This window comes from Gopherus evgoodei, chromosome 18 (assembly GCF_007399415.2).
Source record: "Gopherus evgoodei ecotype Sinaloan lineage chromosome 18, rGopEvg1_v1.p, whole genome shotgun sequence".
Classification (NCBI taxonomy): domain Eukaryota; kingdom Metazoa; phylum Chordata; order Testudines; family Testudinidae; genus Gopherus; species Gopherus evgoodei.
Window position 1 is genome coordinate 22,852,612 of NC_044339.1, and position 20,994 is coordinate 22,873,605.

The 20,994-nt window shown below is 46.2% G+C and overlaps 1 protein-coding gene across 1 annotated transcript in view; it reads left to right on the top strand.

The window, feature by feature from the left end:
• The first annotated feature begins 727 nt into the window (after nt 1–727).
• SLC45A1 (solute carrier family 45 member 1) overlaps nt 728–20,994 on the top strand; it is a 46,984-nt gene continuing 26,717 nt past the window's right edge. Inside the window, exons 1-5 of the mRNA XM_030537799.1 lie at nt 728–819; nt 4,361–4,768; nt 6,344–6,436; nt 9,159–9,383; nt 19,980–20,689. Of these exons, the coding sequence (XP_030393659.1) occupies nt 4,372–4,768; nt 6,344–6,436; nt 9,159–9,383; nt 19,980–20,689 (1,425 nt within the window). The 5' untranslated portion in view covers nt 728–819; nt 4,361–4,371. The remainder of the gene's footprint in view (nt 820–4,360; nt 4,769–6,343; nt 6,437–9,158; nt 9,384–19,979; nt 20,690–20,994) is intronic.

The following is a 20,994-nucleotide window of genomic DNA, read 5'->3' on the forward strand; positions in this document are numbered from 1 at the left end:
TAATGAATATAGCAATAGCTGCCAAATTCTGAAACCAGTTACACCTCTGTAGGCATAGGAACACAACAACCCAAGTCCCCTCTGAAACATCCTTCGTTGTCTTAGGTTTCGAACATTTTCAAAGAGGCTCTAAAGGAAGCTTATCTATATTACTGTAAATGCACAGCACTTCTGAAAATCTTGTTGTATGCAAGTTAAAATGGCCAGTCATTTGATTTTAGGACATTTTAAAACCAGTTGATCAGCAATGTGGTAAATCTAAGTAGAGGGTAACATCAAAGAGGCACTTAAAGACTAATGCAGTGACTGATTTTGTTTCTATAGATTTCTTATCAAATATACAACTCTTACTTTAGAAGCCTTTGATATAATAAACTATTAAATTGAAACATCAGCTAACACACCAGCAGCTTCCTAATAAAAACAATTGTACTTGATTACAAACCCTTTGTGGGGTAAAAACATTTCTCTTATGAAGACTGGAAATATTTAACAATAAGAGAATGCAGGCAATTCTCCTGTTAGTTTGGCCTATTGTTATGCAATACAGGCAGCTTGCTCTTGCAGCCTGCCGCTTTAAGAAACGATAGCTGAGGCACAGAGAAAAGCTGGTGCTTTCTGTGGAGCCCCAGCAGGCTGGGGAGAAAGGAGAATGAGAGTATTGATGACATCATCATTCTCCTCCCCAGCCAGAAGGCAGGCTCCTTATGCAGGGAGGGAGGATTCAGCCACTGCAGCAGTGACTAGGAACTTGTACCTCGGATAATTCAGGCATAGATAAACATTTGAAAAAGGATGCTCCTCCATCTGTAATTACAGGTAACTTTATTTCATACTGAACAAATGCAATGCTTTCTGAGATCCAAACCATTCTCTCTTAGTGCTCTGGGCATTTGCTTTGGGGCCCTTTGACAGGAAGGTTTACAAATACTGCATATGGGCTGACATTTTAGAGGAGGATGATACCTTTTGTTCTTAGTTGCATCTCTTTCTGCAGTTAGTGGTCAGATCATTGTGCAGTTCCTTGGGTAATACTTCTGCTGTGGGAAGTCAGAGAGAATAAGCCTTCAGAAGAAAAATAAAAATGAAAGACATGGACTTTGGTATAAATGGAGGATGGCCATTACTGTTAAAATTTCACAAGGGCTGATACGATTTGTGGTTTTCTGCTTCAAATGCTTTATATTGGTGAATAGATCACCTGGGTTCTAAATTGCCTTCCTGACAATAGAAAGGGTGACAGAATGGATTTTACTAGCAATCTGTTTATTCATTCATACATTTTGATCAACAAACCTTGTATTTCAGAACATTTGGTGAAAGCATCAAGAACCCTTGTATATCTTATACAAGGTGCTGGGAAATATTATATATTTTATATTTGCAATTCAAAGCTTGTGTCGCACAATGAACAAAAAAAAATGAATGAACTCTGAAGTCTGGGCAAATCTGCTGTTAGACTCATTTGCCTTCGTCTCCCCCACTAGAGTGATGGTTTCTCTGCATTTCCATTGCTATATCACTGATAGTAGATTTTATTCTTGGCTGAAACTAGAAGCAAAGGGAAATTTTCAGCCCATGGCACAGAGTTTTAGATTGATATTTTCATATGAAAAATAATGTTAGCTGCACATTCAGTGCTTTGAAAATTAATCTCAGTCTTGATCCAAGAGAAGTTTATTTTTCTAATAGTTTAAAAAAATCCTTTTTTGCTTAATGAGGGTACTAAGAGCTTATGCATATAATGTTCATGCATGCATCCTTCTGATGATTCATGAGCCTGTTTGACAGGACAATGGCTTGGTTCTAAAAGGTAAGACACTTATATTTGTAAGACTAAAAAATTTCCAGTAAAAAAATCTTTAAAATTAAAAGTGAAATGTAACTAAGAGTTATATACTGGTTGCTTTAGATACAGTAAGAGAGGTTTATCCCTCAAACTGTTTAACTCCCAGGGAGATGTTACCTGATTTGCTACATTAGGAAAGCTTGTAATTTAGTGGAGAGCCCTTGTGCTAGGAGGATGGATTCTATCCCTTGCGAGGTGGAGCGGAGATGAAACTTTAGGGGAAAGCAATCTTACTATAGTGTTTAGACTCAACCTCCCAACGCCCATAAGTAAAGGATACTCAGAATGAAAGCTGCTCAAGCCAATAATAGCTCCTACTTATGTAGAACCTCTCAATCCAAATGATCTCAAAGTGCATTACATATTCTTCGAGTTATATACAGGAATCACTTCATAGAATCATAGGACTGGAAGGGACGTCGAGAGGTCATCTAGTCAGTCCTGCCATGAGTGCAGGGACTGAAGTATTATCTAGACCATCCCTGACGGGTGTTTGTCTAAACTGCTATTAAAAATCTCCAGCAATGGAGATTACACAACCTCCCTAGGCAATTTATTCCAGTGTTTAACCACCTTGACAATCAGGAAGTTTTTCCTAATGTCCAACCTAAACCTCCCTTGCTGCAATTTAAGCCCATTGCTTCTTGTCCTATCTTCAGAGATTAAGAACAATAATTTTTCTTCCTCTTCCTTGTAACAACCTTTTATGTACTTGAAAACTGTTATCATATCCCCTCTGTCTTATTTTTTCCAGACTAAACAAACTCAATTTTTTCAATCTTCCCTCATAGGTTATGTTTTCTAGACCTTTAATCATTTTTGTTGCTCTTCTCTGGACTTTCTCCAATTTGTCCACATCTTTCTTGAAATGTGGACACAATACTCTAGTTGAGGCCTAATCAGCACAGAGTAGAGCAGAAGAATTACTTCTTGTGTCTTGCTTACAACACTCCTGCTAAGACATCCGTAGGGAAGCAAAGACTCACTGGCACAGCGCCTCCTGCTGGTTGTCCTGGGAATTAGCTCTTGTCCAGCCCAGAGCACCCTCTGCTGGCCAGTGTATCGCCTGCTGCTGGCCCCATGTTCCTCCCAGACCCCCATGCCCCTTTACCTCAGGGTTCTGCCCCAGCAGTACCCCCACACTCTGGGTCTCCCCTCACAGGGGAACCCCCAACCCTCTATCCCCACCTTGCCCCAGTGGCTATTGCCAGTCATCATCTAGCCCCTGCTCATTGGGGCAGACTGCAGTCTATACTGGCCACTCATCATTGTTAAGGGGGTTAGGACCTGCTGCCTTGTCCTATCCCCAGGCTGCTCCTCTGCAGCCCCAGTACCTTTCCAAGGTCTTCACCAAGGCCTGCAGGTTTACCAGGCTGCACTCCCTAGCTCCATTTGCCCTTCCCCAGCACTGCTCCACTTCAGGTACCATATGTTCCCCAGCAGCTCAGCCTTCTTCCTCTAGAGCTGGAAACAGACTCCCCCAGTTTCTGGGGCACAGCCCTCTTATCAGGGCCAGCTGGGCCCTGATTGAGCTGGCCACAGCTGTGGCTGCTTCCCCAATCATCCTAGCTTTTCCTAGCTACAGCCCTCTCCAGGGACTTCGGTGGCAGTTCGGCGGCGGGTCCTTCACTCTCCCTCTCTTCCTCTTCTCGCTGAAACCCAAAGAGCTGAAACTGAAGCTGATCGCCAATTACTATGTGAAAAAATATGATTATGGGCTTTCCTGGGTGGAAGAAGTAAATTAAAATGTTGCTGTAAAAGGTGAATCTCAAAATGAAGTTGAGGAACTGGAAGAGTAGGCATTCTGTCATAATCGACACAGTCGTGTCTCAAAAATAAACTTAGATTAATAAACCATGATCTATCTGTGTTTCTGCTATGATTTTATTTTCTCTGTACTGAGGCTGTATAGCACTCTTTTGTGAGGCAAAAGAGATCCTGAACTCTGATGAATGTTACTTTTGTCCTGTCTTTTTGTTTTTCTTAATTTAAAATAAAAGGGCCTTTCAAACAGCATGTGTGTGTGTGAGAGAGAGAGAGAGAGAGAGAGATCTAAGGAAGGCAGCAGCCTGGGACTGCTGCCCTAGACTTCACAAAGTGCCGGGGCGAAGGAAATGAACAATCTCTTAGCTTTCATGATAACCACAGCAAATAGCTCTACTGCACTTGATCGGACTGGGGACTTGTCCTTCATCACTGGCACTCTAGCTTCCTTCTCTCTCACAATATTGGTTCCATGTCATCCATGAACTATAGTGACCTGCAAGGGCATTATGAGGGAGGAAAGGCCCCTAGGGGCCAGTGAGTGTCCTACTAGGTTATTAGCACAGAAAGTTCTTGAATCGACCAGCATTCATTTTCTTATGTTCATTAAAATCTTATGTTCTGTGAAAGGCTGAGGCATTCAATATGCCCATGACCAGAAATGGGCTAGATTAGAACTTCAGCTGCTAAAATCAGGTGACATTTCTCTTTCACAGCAATACTGAATCTCAGCTTTTTTCCTCCCAGGAATATCCACAATGATCCCTTCAGCTGCAGCAACCCCTCCCAGTGATGTGCTTTTCCCCAGCCTGTCTTGTCAGGAATTCTGGAGGTCACAGTTCTCAGGCTATTCCGGATCTGTCACTCGCCACATCAGTCATCGTGCCAACAACTTTAAAAGACACCCAAAGAGGAGAAAACACATCCGCCCCTCCCCTCCACCACCACCAAATACACCATGTCCTATTGATCTGATTGACTTTGGCGATCTCCACCCTCAGAGATCTTTCCTAGAACTGCTGTTTAATGGGTGCATTCTCTTTGGGATCGAGTTCAGCTATGCCATGGAAACAGCCTATGTGACTCCTGTATTGCTTCAGATGGGGCTGCCAGATCAGTTGTATGGAATGGTGTGGTTTATCAGCCCAATACTAGGTAATTTTTTTTACGCTAATTTTACCCTCCTGCTTTTCCACTTCACAAGAAATTAGTTTGACACTGAGTTCTTTCTTTTCTTTGCTATTTAATTTACTTTACAGGTTTCACACATGAGATGTGGAAGTTGGAACCACTACCCATAATTTTAGAGAACAAAATGGAGAGGAGGGCAAGATGTGACCAAAGAGGGATTTCTCATTACTGATTTCTGAGTCTATTTTTTATTTGCAGCCAACATACTTCCAGAATTTTGGCTATTCCATTTGTGTATTTAAAAATTAATTTAAAGGAAGTCAAGTAACTAACTTCCATTGACACAACAGAAAGAGGGGGAGAATATGGAGACTAAAGTCTTCACTACCGGCCGTATCGGTGGGTAGCAATCAATTTCTCGGGGATCGATATATCGCGTCTCATCTAGACGCGATGTATCGATCCCCAAACGTGCTCCTGTCAACTCTGGAACTCCACCAACGAGAACGGCGGTAGCGGAGTCGACAGGGGGAGCCACAGATGTCGATCCCATGCCATGAGGATGGTAGGTAACTCGATCTAAGATACTTTGACTTCAGTTGTGCTATTCACGTAACTGAAGTTGCGTATCTTAGATCGATTCCCTCCCCTAGTGTAGACCAGCCTTAAACCTCTCTGGGCCTGTCAGCTAGCAGGGTGGGAAGGGGGGGGTAGCTTTGAGTTAAACAAAGCATCCCAGGGATGAAGTAAATCTACTTCTCAGTCCAGAGTTTTGCTTTCTGTTGGGGTTGTGGCATATTCCTCTGCACAGACATGGGGCTGAAGGTGTATTCTTCTATACAGGAAGAGTAGCAGAAAGTATTATTCCACAACTTGGGTAACATCCTTCTGTCTCTTTGTTCTTTTAAAACTGATTTCAGAAGAAGAGAAGAAATCATTCCTTTCCTCAGTCACTCAATCCCTACCTGGCCCAGTATAATCCAGGCAGCATTCAGATTTACACATTGACTTACTCCTACAGCCCAGGCTAACCTTATGAGGAAGTTCCAGTTTAAGGCAGTAAAGTTGTTCATACAGAACTGAGCACCTTACGGGATAAAATAATTGCCTATTCATTTTACATTGTTATCTGAAAGTGGATTGGATTACATTAGGTTAGGCTGGTACTAGCTGAACATTACATAATGTACTACAGTTCTCAGCTTGTACTCCAGGAAATTCAGAGAAGTAAATAGTGCAAAAGCCTAGGGTCCAGAAGGCATTTAGGTCTTGCTGCACTCAGCATTGCAACACTTAACTGATAAGGAGCCTAAATCTCATTTTCAAAGTCATGTAAGCACTTAGGCACTTGAAATTTTGGCTACTATGTACCTTTTGAAAATAAGATTTAGGTTCCTAAGTCAATTAGGCATAGCATCACCAAGCACAACAATGCCTAATACCTTTCAAAATCTGGGCATAGATGACTGCTATTGATCGAGAAGGTCACATTCTGCCTTAATGATGCATTTCCTGCCTTTTAAACTTCCCATTATGAAGTCTTGGTGAAACAGGATGGTAACAGAAATGTCCATTACTTGTGAGTCACTTTTGTTTCAGGTTTCCTACTGCAGCCTTTGCTGGGGGCCTGGAGTGACAGATGCACATCAAGTTTTGGCAGGAGGCGGCCTTTCATTCTGGTCCTGGGAATAGGTGTGTTTTTTTAAATATAAAAGTAAAACAACTTTAAATCTCAAAATATGTAAAACAGACAGTGAAAACCTCTTCTTCCCTTCTGCCTCCCTCCAACCCCATTCCTCCCTGCCCAGGGCAGCGTGCTCTGTGACAGGCCTTGTTCCCCTCTCCTCCCCAACCCTTACTGCTCCAGTGTTCTGACCTGAAAAGCCACATTCCCCTTCCCCTCAACTGTGCAGGGCTGTGAGTGCCAAAGCTGGTGAACAAAGCATAGGACTGGGCTCCAAGACCTTGACTTCTAATTCCAGCCCTGACACTTGCCATGTGGCTCTTATAGAATCTCTGGCCTTCACAATGTAAGGGGACTGTTGCCCCCTTACTAACATTCAGTGGGGGTGTTTTGATTGGCAAGTTCCCAGCACTAAAAGGGGAGAGGCCAATGCTCCAGATCAGCCTGATTGACAAGGTAGGCAGGCTAATCAAGGAGTCAGGAGGCCAGCGGGGTCCCATCCTCCATGTGAGCTGGAATTGCCTGGGTCAGACAGAGTGGGGCCGAGCTAAGGAGAGAGTAGGGGCCTGAACTGAGCTGCTGGAAGCAGAGCTGCAGCCCAAAAAGCCAGAGCACAGCCCAGAGAGAGCAGACCTGCCCTGGGAGCAGAGCTGCAGCAACCAGAGCCAGAGGGGTCGGAGAAGGAGCCAAGGGAGCTGAAGGCAGAGCAGCAGCAGCAGCAGCCATGCTGAGGCAGAGTGGAGCTGGAGCTGGGGCTGGAGCAGGCTGGAGCTGGGTACAGTGAGCAGCTGGGGAGTGCGAGGGGGGACCCTGGGCAGTGGGCCCAGCGCAGGGAGATGCCTCAACCAAGAGGCTCTGCAGGCCAGACTTGGCGGGGGAGGGTATTGTAACCCTGATAGGGCGGGGGCGACACTGGGAAGAAGGGTCCTGCCACCTAGAGCCTGAGAGTGTGTGGCCACTGCCAGAGCAAGTGTCCAACCCGCCGCATCCCTGCAGCATAGCCAGGGCCTGAGAAGGAGGTCTGGGACCTACAAGGAACAGACTGAATTGCCCTGACATTCCAGAGACACTGTTTGTGGTGTTTCCTGCCACAGAGCAGGGTGATGTGTTTCCTTTAACCTTTCCCATTTTTCCTTATTCTATTTTAAATTGTTAATTAAACAACTTGTATTTGCTTTAGATTGTATGAAATGATCAGTGGGTCAGGGAGGTGCGCAGTGCAAAGAGAGTACCCCGGAGTAGGGACACCCTCGCCCCTGTCCTGAGTGTCCACAGCAGGGTTGGGGGTTGAGCCCCCAGGAATCCTGGGCCCAGCCTTGTTGGGGTTACAAGGACTTTGCCAGACAGGAGAGTGGAAGGAGAGTCCTCAAGGGCAGGGAGGCCTTTAGGTAAAGGAAGTGGGAGCGAGGACTCAGATCCTTTCGCTAGCCTGCTTCACCGGGGTAGTGCAGAAGCTAGGAAAGTTCCCCACAATAGCGGGACCATTCCCCCGCTTACAACTACACCAGTTTCCTTTTCTCCATAAGAGAGGTGCTGTGAGCTTTAGCTGGTTAGTGTTTGAAAATGAGGTGTGTGCAATGCTGTTTGGATTGAATTTTACACTTAATCCCATTTGCTGACCTCAACTTTTGTTTCCTCAAAAGCAGAAGGGATTTATAATTGCTCAGAGAAATACATAGACTGTTGCACATATGGCCTTTCCCAAAGTGAAAGCCCCAACATGAGGGGGCCAGAGAGATTCCCTGCTCCAGGGGAGAGTTATAGGGCTCTCTAGAGTTTGCTGGGGCTGACAGATCCAGAGAGGCAGGACCCTTCTAGTTTGCATCTGGCTGGGTCTCCCTACTGTTGTGCAGTAGCCCACAGGAAGGGGAAGCAAAGGGCAGTTAGTGTTTCAAGCAGCATTCCCTCCTATATCTGCAGTGCTTGCAGTAGATAGTGCTGTTGACTATGGACAGTCTATTCCCACACCCTATCATGAAGCTCCTTCTATGTGGAGCTCCTGTAGAGGGGCATCTATAGGGTTTCAGGGAGGGTGGAACAGTGGTACGTCTAAACTTTGAGCTACGTGTGTGATTCCCAACTCACGTACGCATACATGCACCAGTTCTCATTGTGCTAGCAGGAGTCTAAATAGTAGTGTAACCATGGTAGCATGGGCAAAAGCAGCAGAGGCATGGCTTAGCTATACTAAGTACAAACCTGTGGGAAACTGGTGGGTGTGTGCTCAGTACAACTAAGCCATGCTGTCACTGCCTGTGCTATTGTAGTCTGATGAGAACTAGTGTGAGTATATGTATGTTACCTGGGAACTACACCCCTAGCTTGTAGTGTTGACAGAGGGCACTCTCCCACTGCCTCTTGTATGGGCAACTAGAGATGTATGCATGGAAGCAGCCTGTCTGCTCAAAGATCTGGCGAGATCTAGGCCTGTGTGAAGGGCTGTCAGCAGATAGGAAATGCTACAAACAAACAAACTATGGAAAGTGCTCATTAAATTTTGAGGTTGGATCTAAGAGAAGCAAATAATTCAGTTAGTTTGGACATTGTCGGGAACAGAGATCCAAAATCTTTCCATAAACCACACAGAACCCCCCGTCTGTGGTGATCTGACTGTGAATGATGCTACCTGCTGTATTGAGTTTAGTGTAGAATAACACTTGGAGAGCAAGGAAGCATGAACCTTCATAATTTTTTCCTCACAGTTGATCTAATTTGATGCCTTGTTCCTAGGAGCATTATTGGGGCTCTCACTTATGCTGAATGGAAGGGACATTGGCAGCGCCTTGGCTGACACTGTGAATAACCATAAATGGGGGATCATTCTCACAATCTGTGGGGTTGTCCTAATGGACTTCAGTGCAGATTCGGCAGACAATCCCAGTCATGCCTACATGATGGATGTGTGTAGCCCAGTGGATCAAGATAGGGGGCTTAACATCCATGCTTTGTTAGCAGGTATGCACTTTTATTTATTCTTGCATGATATATAGCCATTTAGCTACGAGCAGACAAGATTCAATATAGAATAGCATGGCATGAATGTGTGTATATTCCAGGGGTAGGCAACTTATGTTACGTGTGCCAAAGGCAGTACGCAAGCTGATTCACCCGTCCAGGCAGCTCTGCATTTTAATTTAATTTTAAATGAAGCTTCTTAAATATTTTAAAAAGCTTATTTACTTTACATACAACAATAGTTTATTTATATGTTATAGACTTATAGAAAGAGACCTTCTAAAAACATTAAAATGTATTATTGGCGTGTGAAACTTTAAATTACAGTGAATAAATGATGGCTCAGCACGCCACTTCTTCTAGTGCTTGCTCATATCGATTCCAGTTAGGTGTGCGCGCGACGCGTGCACGTTCGTCGGAAGATTTTTACCCTAGCCACACTCGGTAGATCGGCTGGGTCGCCCCCTGGAGTGGCGCCGTTATGATGCCGCATATATACCCCTGTCGACCCAACGGCCCTTCAGTTCCTTCTTACCGCCTGTGAAGGTCGTTGGAACTGTGGAGCGCGGCTTTGCTGATCTCCACGTCCCTTGCTACTCGTAGTTCTTTGCTGTTTATTGTGTATATAGTTCCAGTTCTTGTAGTTATAGTTAGTATTAGTTGTTGTATTTATAGTTAGTGTATATAGTTTAAGGCGGGATCGGGGATTAGCACCTTTCCTCCACCCCAGTATGGACCCATGCCCAAGGCACCGGGATTCAAACCGTGCTCGGCGTGCCAAAAGCCGATGCCAATAGGGGATCCCCACGCTCCTGCTTCAAGTGCCTAGGGGAATTCCACCTTACCGATGAGTGCCGCATCTGCAAGTCATTTAAACCAAGGACAAAGAAGGAGCGGGATTTTCGATTGAAACAGCTCCTCATGGAGTCGGCACTTAGTCTTGCAGCGTCGGTACTGAGCGCCCAACAGACTGCTTCTGTAATGAGCACCCCTTTGGCCCCGACCGCTCTGGTACCAAGAAGGACCCCCGGCACAGACCCTTACCGGCACCGACATCTTCTCGGCACCGCTCCCTGTCCCTGACACCCAGGAAGCAACATAGCGCTCCAGCTGCTTCAGCTCCACAGAAGGAGCTCTCTTCAAAGACGGTTCGTCCGGCACCGTCATCTGCCGCTGCACCGTCAACTGTGGCACCGCCAATTGCGGCTCCACCGAGCGCGGCACCGTTGATTCCGGTCCTACAAGGGCCGTTGAGTCCGGTGCCTGGCAGCTCCCCGGCTCATGCTGTGGTTGAGCTTGCCTTCCCTTCTACACCGGAGACCTTCTCCATGGCAAGGGAGCTCATTGCCATGACGGAGTCAACATGGCCTCAACCCCCGGCACCGCCGGTGTGGGTCATGCAATCCATCGGGAAACCGGCCCTAGTAAGGCCACCTTCTGTTGATCCAACAGAGAGACGTCGTTCAAGATCACAGTCTCACAGACGCTCTCGATCACGCTGTTCCCGCTTACTGCGCCACTCGCAGTCCTGGCACCACTCTCCATCGCCGTACCGGTCGCATTCTCGGCACCGTTTGACATTTTGTTCGCCGGCCAGATACTCCTGGTACCGATCCGACTCACAGCACCGCTCTCGGCACCATGTATCCCGCAGTCTCTCCAGTCGAAGGGATTCGAGATCCCAGTCGACCTCCCGGCACCGCTATGGTAGAAGGTCCCGGTATCGCTCGCGGTATCGTTATAGCTCCCAGTACCACTCCCTGATACCGCCCCGGGATCGAGCATCCAGAACAGTAGCGCCCTCCCAGGGTCTATCGGGACTGCTGTGGCCATCGAGACACCCATCGGTGTCATTGCAGGCTGGTAGCGCATCCTATTCTCAGGAGCGTGACTCTGATGTCCTCAGCCATATGTTTCCAGAGAGCCAGAGCCACGAGCAAGGGCCTCATCACTGGGATCTATTATTGACCACCTGACCAGGACAGTAATAGTGATGATTAAATGCTAAGGGAAATTAGAGATGCTATCAAAAGTAAGAACCCAATAATAGTGGGGGATTTCAATTATCCCCATATTGACTAGGAACATTTCACTTCAGGACGAAATGCAGAGATAAAATTTCTCGATACTTTAAATGACTGCTTCGTGGAGCAGCTGGTACGGGAACCCACAAGGGGAGAGGCAACTCTAGATTTAATCCTGAGTGGAGCGCAGGAGCTGGTCCAAGAGGTAATTATAGCAGGACCGCTTGGAAATAGTGACCATAATACAATAGCATTCAACATCCCTGTGGTGGGAAGAACACCTCAACAGCCCAACACTGTGGCATTTAATTTCAAAAGAGGGAACTATACAGAAATGAGGGGGTTAGTTAAACAAAAGTTAAAGGGTACAGTGACTAAAGTGAAATCCCTGCAAGTTGCATGGGCCCTTTTTAAAGACACCATAATAGAGGCCCAACTTCAATGTATACCCCAAATTAAGAAACACAGTAAAAGAACTAAAAAAGAGCCACCGTGGCTTAACAACCATGTAAAAGAAACAGTGAGAGATAAAAAGACTTCCTTTAAAAAGTGGAAGTCAAATCCTGGTGAGGCAAATAGAAAGGAGCACAGACACTGCCCGCTTAAGTGCAAGAGTGTAATAAGAAAAAGCCAAAGAGGAGTTTGAAGAATGGCTAGCCAAAAACTCCAAAGGTAATAACAAAATGTTTTTTAAGTACATCAGAAGCAGGAAGCCTGCTAAACAACCAGTGGGGCCCCTTGACGATCGAAATACAAAAGGAGCGCTTAAAGACGATAAAGTCATTGCAGGGAAACTAAATGGATTCTTTGCTTCAGTCTTCGCGGCTGAGGATGTTAGGGAGATTCCCAAACCTGAGCCGGCTTTTGTAGGTGACAAATCTGAGGAACTGTCACAGATTGAAGTGTCACTAGAGGAGGTTTTGGAATAAATTGATAAACTCGACATTAACAAGTCACCGGGACCAGATGGCATTCACCCAAGAGTTCTGAAAGAACTCAAATGTGAAGTTGCAGAACTATTAACAAAGGTTTGTAACCTGTCCCTTAAACCGGCTTTGGTACCCAATGACTGGAAGTTAGCTAATGTAATGCCAATATTTAATAAGGGCTCTAGAGGTGATCCCGGCAATTACAGACCAGTAAGTCTAACGTCAGTACCGGGCAAGTTAGTCGAAACAATAGTTAAGAATAAAATTGTCAGACACACAGAAAAACATAAACTGTTGAGCAGTAGTCAACATGGTTTCTGTAAAGGGAAATCGTGTCTTACTAATCTGTTAGAGTTCTTTGAAGGGGTCAACAAACATGTGGACAAGGGGGATCCAGTGGACATAGTGTACTTAGATTTCCAGAAAGCCTTTGACAAGGTCCCTCACCAAATGCTCTTACGTAAATTAAGCTGTCATGGGATAAAAGGGAAGGTCCTTTCATGGATTGAGAACTGGTTAAAAGACAGGGAACAAAGGGTAGGAATTAATGGTAAATTCTCAGAATGGAGAGGGGTAACTAGTGGTGTTTCCCAAGGGTCAGTCCTAGGACCAATCATATTCAATTTATTCATAAATGATCTGGAGAAAGGGTAAAGAGTGAGGTGGCAAAGTTTGCAGATGATACTAAACTACTCAAGATAGTTAATACGAAAGCAGATTGTGAAGAACTTCAAAAAGATCTCACAAAACTAAGTGATTGGGCAACAAAATGGCAAATGAAATTTAATGTGGATAAATGTAAAGTAATGCACATTGGAAAAAATAACCCCAACTATACATACAATATGATGGGGGCTAATTTAGCTACAACGAGTCAGGAAAAAGATCTTGGCGTCATCGTGGATAGTTCTCTGAAGATGTCCGCACAGAGGCGGTCAACAAAGCAAACAGGATGTTAGGAATCATTAAAAAGGGGATAGAAATAAGACTGAGAATATATTATTACCCTTATATAAATCCATGGTACGCCCACTTCTCGAATACTGTGTACAGATGTGGTCTCCTCACCTCAAAAAAGATATTCTAGCACTAGAAGAGGTTCAGAAAAGGGCAACTAAAATGATTAGGGGTTTGGAGAGGGTCCCATGTGAGGAAAGATTAAAGAGGCTCATACTTTTCAGCTTGGAAAAGAGGAGACTAAGGGGGGATATGATAGAAGTATATAAAATCATGAGTGATGTTGAGAAAGTGGATAAGGAAAAGTTATTTACTTATTCCCATAATACAAGAACTAGGGGTCACCAAATGAAATTAATAGGTAGCAGGTTTGAAACAAATAAAAGGAAGTTCTTCTTCACACAGCGCAAAGTCAACTTGTGGAACTCCTTACCTGAGGAGATTGTGAAGGCTGGGACTATAACAAAGTTTAAAAGGGAACTGGATAAATTCACGGTGGCTAAGTCCATAAATGGCTATTAGCCAGGAAGGGTAAAAAATGGTGTCCCTAGCCTCTGTTCATCAGAAGATGGAGATGGATGGCAGGAGAGAGATCACTTGATCATTGCCTGTTAGCTTCACTCCCTCAGGGGCACCTGGCATTGGTCACTGTCGGTAGACAGATACTGGGCTAGATGGATCTTTGGTCTGACCTGGTACGGCCGTTCTTATGTTCTGGACAGAGATGAAATTTCTTGATACTTTAAATGACTGCTTCATGGAGCAGCTGGTACGGGAACTCACAAGGGGAGAGGCAACTCTAGATTTAATCCTGAGTGGAGCGCAGGAGCTGGTCCAAGAGGTAACTATAGCAGGACCGCTTGGAAATAGTGACCATAATACAATAGCATTCAACATCCCTGTGGTGGGAAGAACACCTCAACAGCCCAACACTGTGGCATTTAATTTCAAAAGGGGGAACTATACAAAAATGAGGGGGTTAGTTAAACAAAAGTTAAAAGGTACAGTGACTAAAGTGAAATCCTTGCAAGTGAAATCCCGGTACGGCCGTTCTTATGTTCTTATGGACACCGTGGGCATACCACCAAGCCCAAGGTTCTCCATCAGTGGCTCCACGGTCGGCCCCGTCAGAACACAGGGTACCAGAGGCGACAGTAAGCCGCCCGCCCCCTACGGGCATGGATGAGTCTCCGATACCATCTGCAGACACCCAGGTTCCACCTGACGCAGATGATGCTCCTCAAGTACAGGTGCCCCCACAGCACCCCCTGGTCCTGGGCCTATCCTTCTCCTCCTCCTCACCTGACAAGGCGGTGGCAGGAACATCCTCCTCAGGCCCTCCACCAATTGATCTCAGCGCCCATCAAGACTTTTTGAGGCGAGTGGCTCAGAATATGAACTTACAGGTGGAGGAGGTCCCTGAAATAGAAGACCCTGTCGTGGACATCCTATCGGCTGATTCACCTACTAGAGTGGCTCTTCCGTTTATCCGCACCATACAGGCTAATGTGGACACCATTTGGCAATCCCCAGCGTAGATTTCACCTACAGCAAGGGGAGTAGAGAGAAAATATATGGTCCCCTCAAAGGGATATGAATACCTTTACATTCACCCATCTCCTTGCCCTTTAGTGGTGCAATCAATGAATGAAAGGGAGTGTCATGGCCAGCAACCCCCGGCTCCTAAGTCAAAGGAGGCTAGGTGCATGGACCTCCTAGGCCGCAAAATATACTTGGCCGGGGGCCTCCAACTTAGGGTGGCAAACCAACAAGCCCTCCTAAGTAGATATAACTTTAACACGTGGGTGTCCTTGGGGAAGTTTACGGAGCTTCTTCCACAGCAGTCCCGTCAAGAATTTACGGCCCTACTTGAGGAGGTAAAAAGGTAGCAAGAACCTCCCTCCAAGCCTCTCTGGATGCAGTGGACTCTGCAGCCAGAACTCTGGCATCAGGAGTGACGATGAGGCGTATCTCCTGGCTTCAGGTATCAGGCCTTCCCCCTGAATTACAACAAACTATTCAGGATTTGCCCTTCGAAGGCCAGGGCCTGTTCTCTGATAAGACTGACCCCAGATTGCAAAGTCTGAAGGACGGTCACGTTATAATGCGCTCGCTGGGTATGCACACGCCAGTGACCCAACGCAGGACCTTCTGGCCCCAGCCACACCGCCCTTATGCCCCGCCTAGGCTGCGTCAGGACTTTAGCAGAAGGCGTGGTAGAGAGAATTGTCGGAGGCAGTCTGGCCCTTGAGCTCAAAATCAGGCGCCCCCTAAACCACCAGCGGGGCCCAAGCAGAACTTTTGATGAGACGCCCGAGGGCGGCCCACCAGTTGCTCTACTGGATCCTTCTCCTCCCTTTTTCAGCCGCCTCTCCCAATTCCTCCCTGCCTGGTTCCAGCTAACTTCAGATAGTTGGGTCCTGTGCACGGTGGAAGTGGGATACCACCTCCAGTTTGTTTCAACCCTGCCTTCTCACCCTGACTCCCCGTCCCTTTTCAGGGACCCCTCTCACGAGCAATTCCTCTTACAAGAGGTCCAGTCGCTCCTAGCCATGGGAGCCATAGAGGAGGTGCCAAAAGACATGAGGGGCAGGGGTTTTTATTCCCGCTACTTCCTAATCCCCAAGGCAAAGGGAGATCTACGACTGATCCTAGACCTGCGAGAACTCAACAAATTCATGATAAAGCTGAAGTTCCGCATGTTAACCCTGAGGACCATTATCCTGTCCCTGGATCCGGGAGACTGGTATGCCACCCTCGATATGAAGGACGCGTATTTCCACATGACAATTTACCCACCACACAGATGGTACCTCCATTTTGTGGTCAACCATCAACACTTTCAGTTCACTGTAATTCCGTATGGCCTTTCTACGGCTCCGCGTGTGTTCACAGAATGCATGGCTGTAGTCGCCGCCTCCCTCTGGCGTCGGGTTCACGTCTACATGTATCTCGACGATTGGCTCATTCGAGGGACTTCCCAGTTACAAGTGTCGCAGCACCTGCGCATCGTCAAAGACCTTTTCGGGAGCCTAGGCCTGATGATCAACACAGAGAAGTCTACTCTGACACCCATGCAGAGAATAGACTTCATTGGAGCAGTTCTGGACTCCAATCTGGCCAGAGCCTGCCTCCTGCAGTCTTGTTTTCAAGCAATGGCTTCAATTATTCGAGGTCTTCAAACCTTTCCGACAACGTCAGTGTGCACCTGCCTCAGCCTAGTAGGTCACGTGGCCTCCTACACCTTCGTGACTAAGCATGTGAGGCTACTCCTCTGTCCCTTTCAAACCTGGCTTGCTTCAGTATACCAACCACGCAGAGACAGCCTGGACTTGGTGCTCCCTAACCTAGTGGCTAAACCCCACTCTAGTCTATGCAGGGATGACATTCCACCCACCGCAACCCTCGATGGCCCTAACCACGGACGCATGATCTCTGGGTTGGGGTGCCCACCTGGAGGGCCTTCGCACTCAAGGCCTCTGGTCACCTCAAGAGCTGGCCTTACACATCAATGTGCGGGAGCTGAGAGCAGTCCGTCTAGCATGCCAGGTGTTTCGAGACCATCTCCAAGGCCGTTGTGTATCACTGTTCACGGACAACGCAACGGCCATGTTTTACACAAACAAGCAGGGCGGAGCATGCTCCTCCCTCCTTTGTCAAGAAGCCTTCCACCTCTGGGACTTTTGCATAGCCCACTCTATCGATTTGGTAGTGTCTTTTCTCCCAGGAGTCCAGAACACTCTGGCGGATCACCTCAGCAGATCCTTCCTGCCTCACGAGTGGTCGATTTGTCCGGACGTCATCCATTCTGTTTTCTGGAAGTGGAGGTTTTCCCACATAGACTTCTTTGCCTCCCGAGAGAACAGGAAATGGCAGGTGTTCTGCTCCTTCCAGGGATGCTCCCCGGGTTCCCTCTCAGACGCATTCCTGATCCCGTGAAAGAGGCATCTACTCTATGCCTTCCCACCGTTTCCACTCGTCCACAGAGTCCTACTCAAGCTCCGCAGGGACAGTGCCCACCTGATTCTGATTGCTCCAGCGTGGCCGAGGCAGCACTGATACATCATGTTGTTCGACCTCTCAGTGGCAGACCCGATTCCCCTGCCACTCTTGCCAGATCTCATAACACTGGGCTTCGGCAGGCTTTAGCATCCGGACCTGCAGTCTCTTCATCTCACAGCATGGTTGCTGCGTGGTTGAGCCAGTCTGAGTTGTGTTGCTCTGCCTCGGTCCAACAGGTGCTCTTGGGCAGTAGGAAAACTTCCACTAGGATGACATATCTGGCCAAGTGGAAGCATTTCTCCTGCTGGTGCGCTCAGCTGTCTGTTCCTACTGTCCTGAACTACCTCTGGTCCCTGAAAGAACAAGGCCTAGCGGTCTCTTCCATAAAGGTGCATCTGGCAGCCATCTCTGCCTTCCACCCAGGGGAAAATGGCCGATCAATCATCTCTCACCCCATAGTTTCAAGGTTCCTCAAGGGATTGGAACGTTTGTATCCTCAAGTCAGACGCCTGACCCCTACCTGGGATCTCAACCTGGTACTAGCCAAGCTTATGGGTGCTCCTTTTGAACCACGGGCCACCTGCTCGCTGCTGTACCTTTCCATGAAGACAGCCTTCCTCATTGCTATTACTTCGGCAAGACGAGTATCTGAGCTTTGGGCCTTGACAGCAGACCCCCCGTATACGGTATTCCATAAGGACAAGGTATAGCTGCGACCACACCCCTCCTTCCTCCCTAAGGTGGTGTCCGCCTTTCATGTCAATCAAGACATCTTCCTCCCAGTCTTTTTTCCTGAAGCCGCACCCATTGCGTTGGGAACAACAGCTGCACACCCTAGACGTTCGCAGGGCTCTCGCCTTTTATATCGAGAAAACAGAACCCTTCCGAAGGTCACCTCAGCTCTTTGTAGCTGTGGCAGACTGGATGAAAGGCCTACCGGTCTCATCCCAACGAATTTCATCTTGGGTAACATCCTGCATTCGTACATGCTATGATTTGGCTCACGTTCCGGCTAGCCACCTCACCGCCCATTCTACTTGGGCTCAAGCTTCATCTGCTGCCTTCCTGGCCCATGTTCCCATTCAGGAAATATGTCGGGCAGCTACCTGGTCATTGATTCACACCTTTGCCTCACATTACGCATTGGTTCAACAGTCCAGAGATGATGCAGCATTTGGCTCAGCGATTTTGCATTCTGCAACATCTCACTCCTATCCCATCGTCTAGGTAAGGCTTGGGAATCACCTAGTTGGAATCGATCTGAGCAAGCACTCGAAGAAGAAAAGATGGTTACTCACCTTTGTAACTGTTTTTCTTCGAGATGTGTTGCTCATATCCATTCCAAAACCCGCCCTCCTTCCCCTCTGTCGGAATAGCCGGCAAGAAGGAACTGAAGGGCTGTTGGGTTGGCAGGGGTATATATCCGGCGCCATAACGGCGCCACTCCAGGGGGAGACCCAGCCGACCCACCGAGTGTTGCTAGGGTAAAAATCTTCTGACGAATGTGCACGCGGTGCGTGCACACCTAATTGGAATGGATATGAGCAACACATCTCGAAGGTGAGTAACCGTCTTTTCTCAAAGGTTGCCGACCCCTGGTATATACCATAGGTCTTTGAACTTAAAGATACATACAGCTTTGGGTTGGGGAACTGTCTCTTTTCCTCTGCTATAAGCATAACTCAATAGATAACCTCAGTAATTAAAAAAATAAACAGTGTATAAATTATAGTAAGTTTGTGATATTTTGCCCTTTATCAGTTTGGGTTTTATTGTTGAAGAGTTTCACAACAAATGTAAAAACTAGAAATTAAACTAAGTTCTTGAGCAGCTCTTCATGAGACCCCCCTCAAACAGATGTGGTACTAATAATATTCACAGAGAGAGGAGAAGAGCATACTGTACTCAGGAGAACATACCATTTTTATTGGCTTTATTGGAGGAGGCAAATCCTGCTGGGTGCTCTAAAACTGCTGACCCTTATTTTCATGGTTAGCTGTCGAACTCTGCAGTCTAGTTTTCCTCTTTCAGCAGGTTTATAAAACATTCTTCTGCATTGTCGTATATATGTGTGTGATGAAAGAAAGGACATTGGCCTAAGGCTGTCACCACATGAATGGAGCTTGTATAATTTATATATTTTATATAGTGTTTGTTTTAAACAGTGTTGCCACTTCAAATGTGTAGCCAGCTCATTATTCAGTAAATTGAGCTAATCTGACTCTGAATACACACAGGAAAGAGCTTCCTATTGAGATGAAGGATCAATTTTAACTTCTCCGCTTTTCAGAGGAGAAATGCATTTTAATCCTAGAGCTATTCCATAAGGCAGGTAAGCATCACTGTTATCATTTTATAGATGGGGACTCTGATGCATACAAAGGTTAAGTAACTTGTCCTAAAATGATCTGGCAAATCTGGGATTAGAGCTGGCTTCAAGTTTTTTATATCAGTTACTTGCGCAGCATCAACCCCCTTCCCCTCTCTGTGTCATCATTATGTGCTTTTGGTGCAGGCTATTGTATTGTTTAATATTGTATTTAAGAGAGAGAAATCCTTAAAGTGATTAACTAGGAATTGGGAATGTAGCTCAGAACTCATGATTCAAATGGTGCTGTGCTTCATTGCTCTTTTTCTTTAGGGATTGGCTGGGGAAGGTAATCTTAATCTATTTTCCCCACCAGGTCTTGGAGGTGGCTTTGGTTATGTTGTTGGAGGAATAAATTGGGATAAAACCAGTTTTGGAAGAGCTGTGGGAGGGCAGCTCCGTGTCATCTATGTCTTCACAGCAATAATATTGACTATCACTACTGTCTTGACTCTAATTAGCATTCCAGAAAGACCACTGCAGTCTTTTAGCAAGAAGAAAAAAGTGATGAAGAGTCCAAGTCTTCCTCTTCCTCCTTCTCCATCTCTTTTGTTTGAGGAAGGTGTAAATGAAAATCTCAGTTTTACAAGTCCAATTTCCCCTCTCAGCCCACTCACACCTAAATATGGCAGTTTTAACAGCAGAGACAACTCCTTGACAGGAATTAATGAATTTGCATCATCATTTGGGACCTCAAATATTGACAATGTACTCATAGACTGCTTCACAGGAGGGTATGAAGGCTATTTAGCAATCCCAGCTAGCTTGCCCAGACAGGCAATCAGTGTCAGTTTTCCCAGGGTGGCAGAGGGTTTTTACTGTCAAGAAAATGGAATCCTGAACCAAGGGGAGAATTCTGTAAATCCAGGGCCAGATGGAGATGCACTAAGGGTAGGTTCACTGGATGCAATAAAGCCACGATCAATAGGGATTCTGAAAAGGCCTCAGACCTTGGCCATTCCAGATGTTGTCACAGGATATTGTCCAGAAAGTAGCAGGAGAAGAAATGTAACCTTCAGCCAACAGGTAAGGGGAGAAAATATCTCCAGAAACAGTGTCATGACCATGTAATCTGAACATTCATTTAATCTCTTTAGATAGTTTTACCTTTTATTTTAAAATGCTTAAATATATACTTTTATCATAATGACTGACTTTTTTTGTTTGTCTATGCACACTTGTGATTAAGGGCTCTTTGTAACAGCTTGTTTATGAAAGCTATGATGGGAATGCAATATATGAACTCATAATATGAGTCTGTTAATAAAAATGGAGAGGATTTAGGGAACAAAAGTTTGTAAGAGATTGCAGGAAATTAGTTATGACTCGGA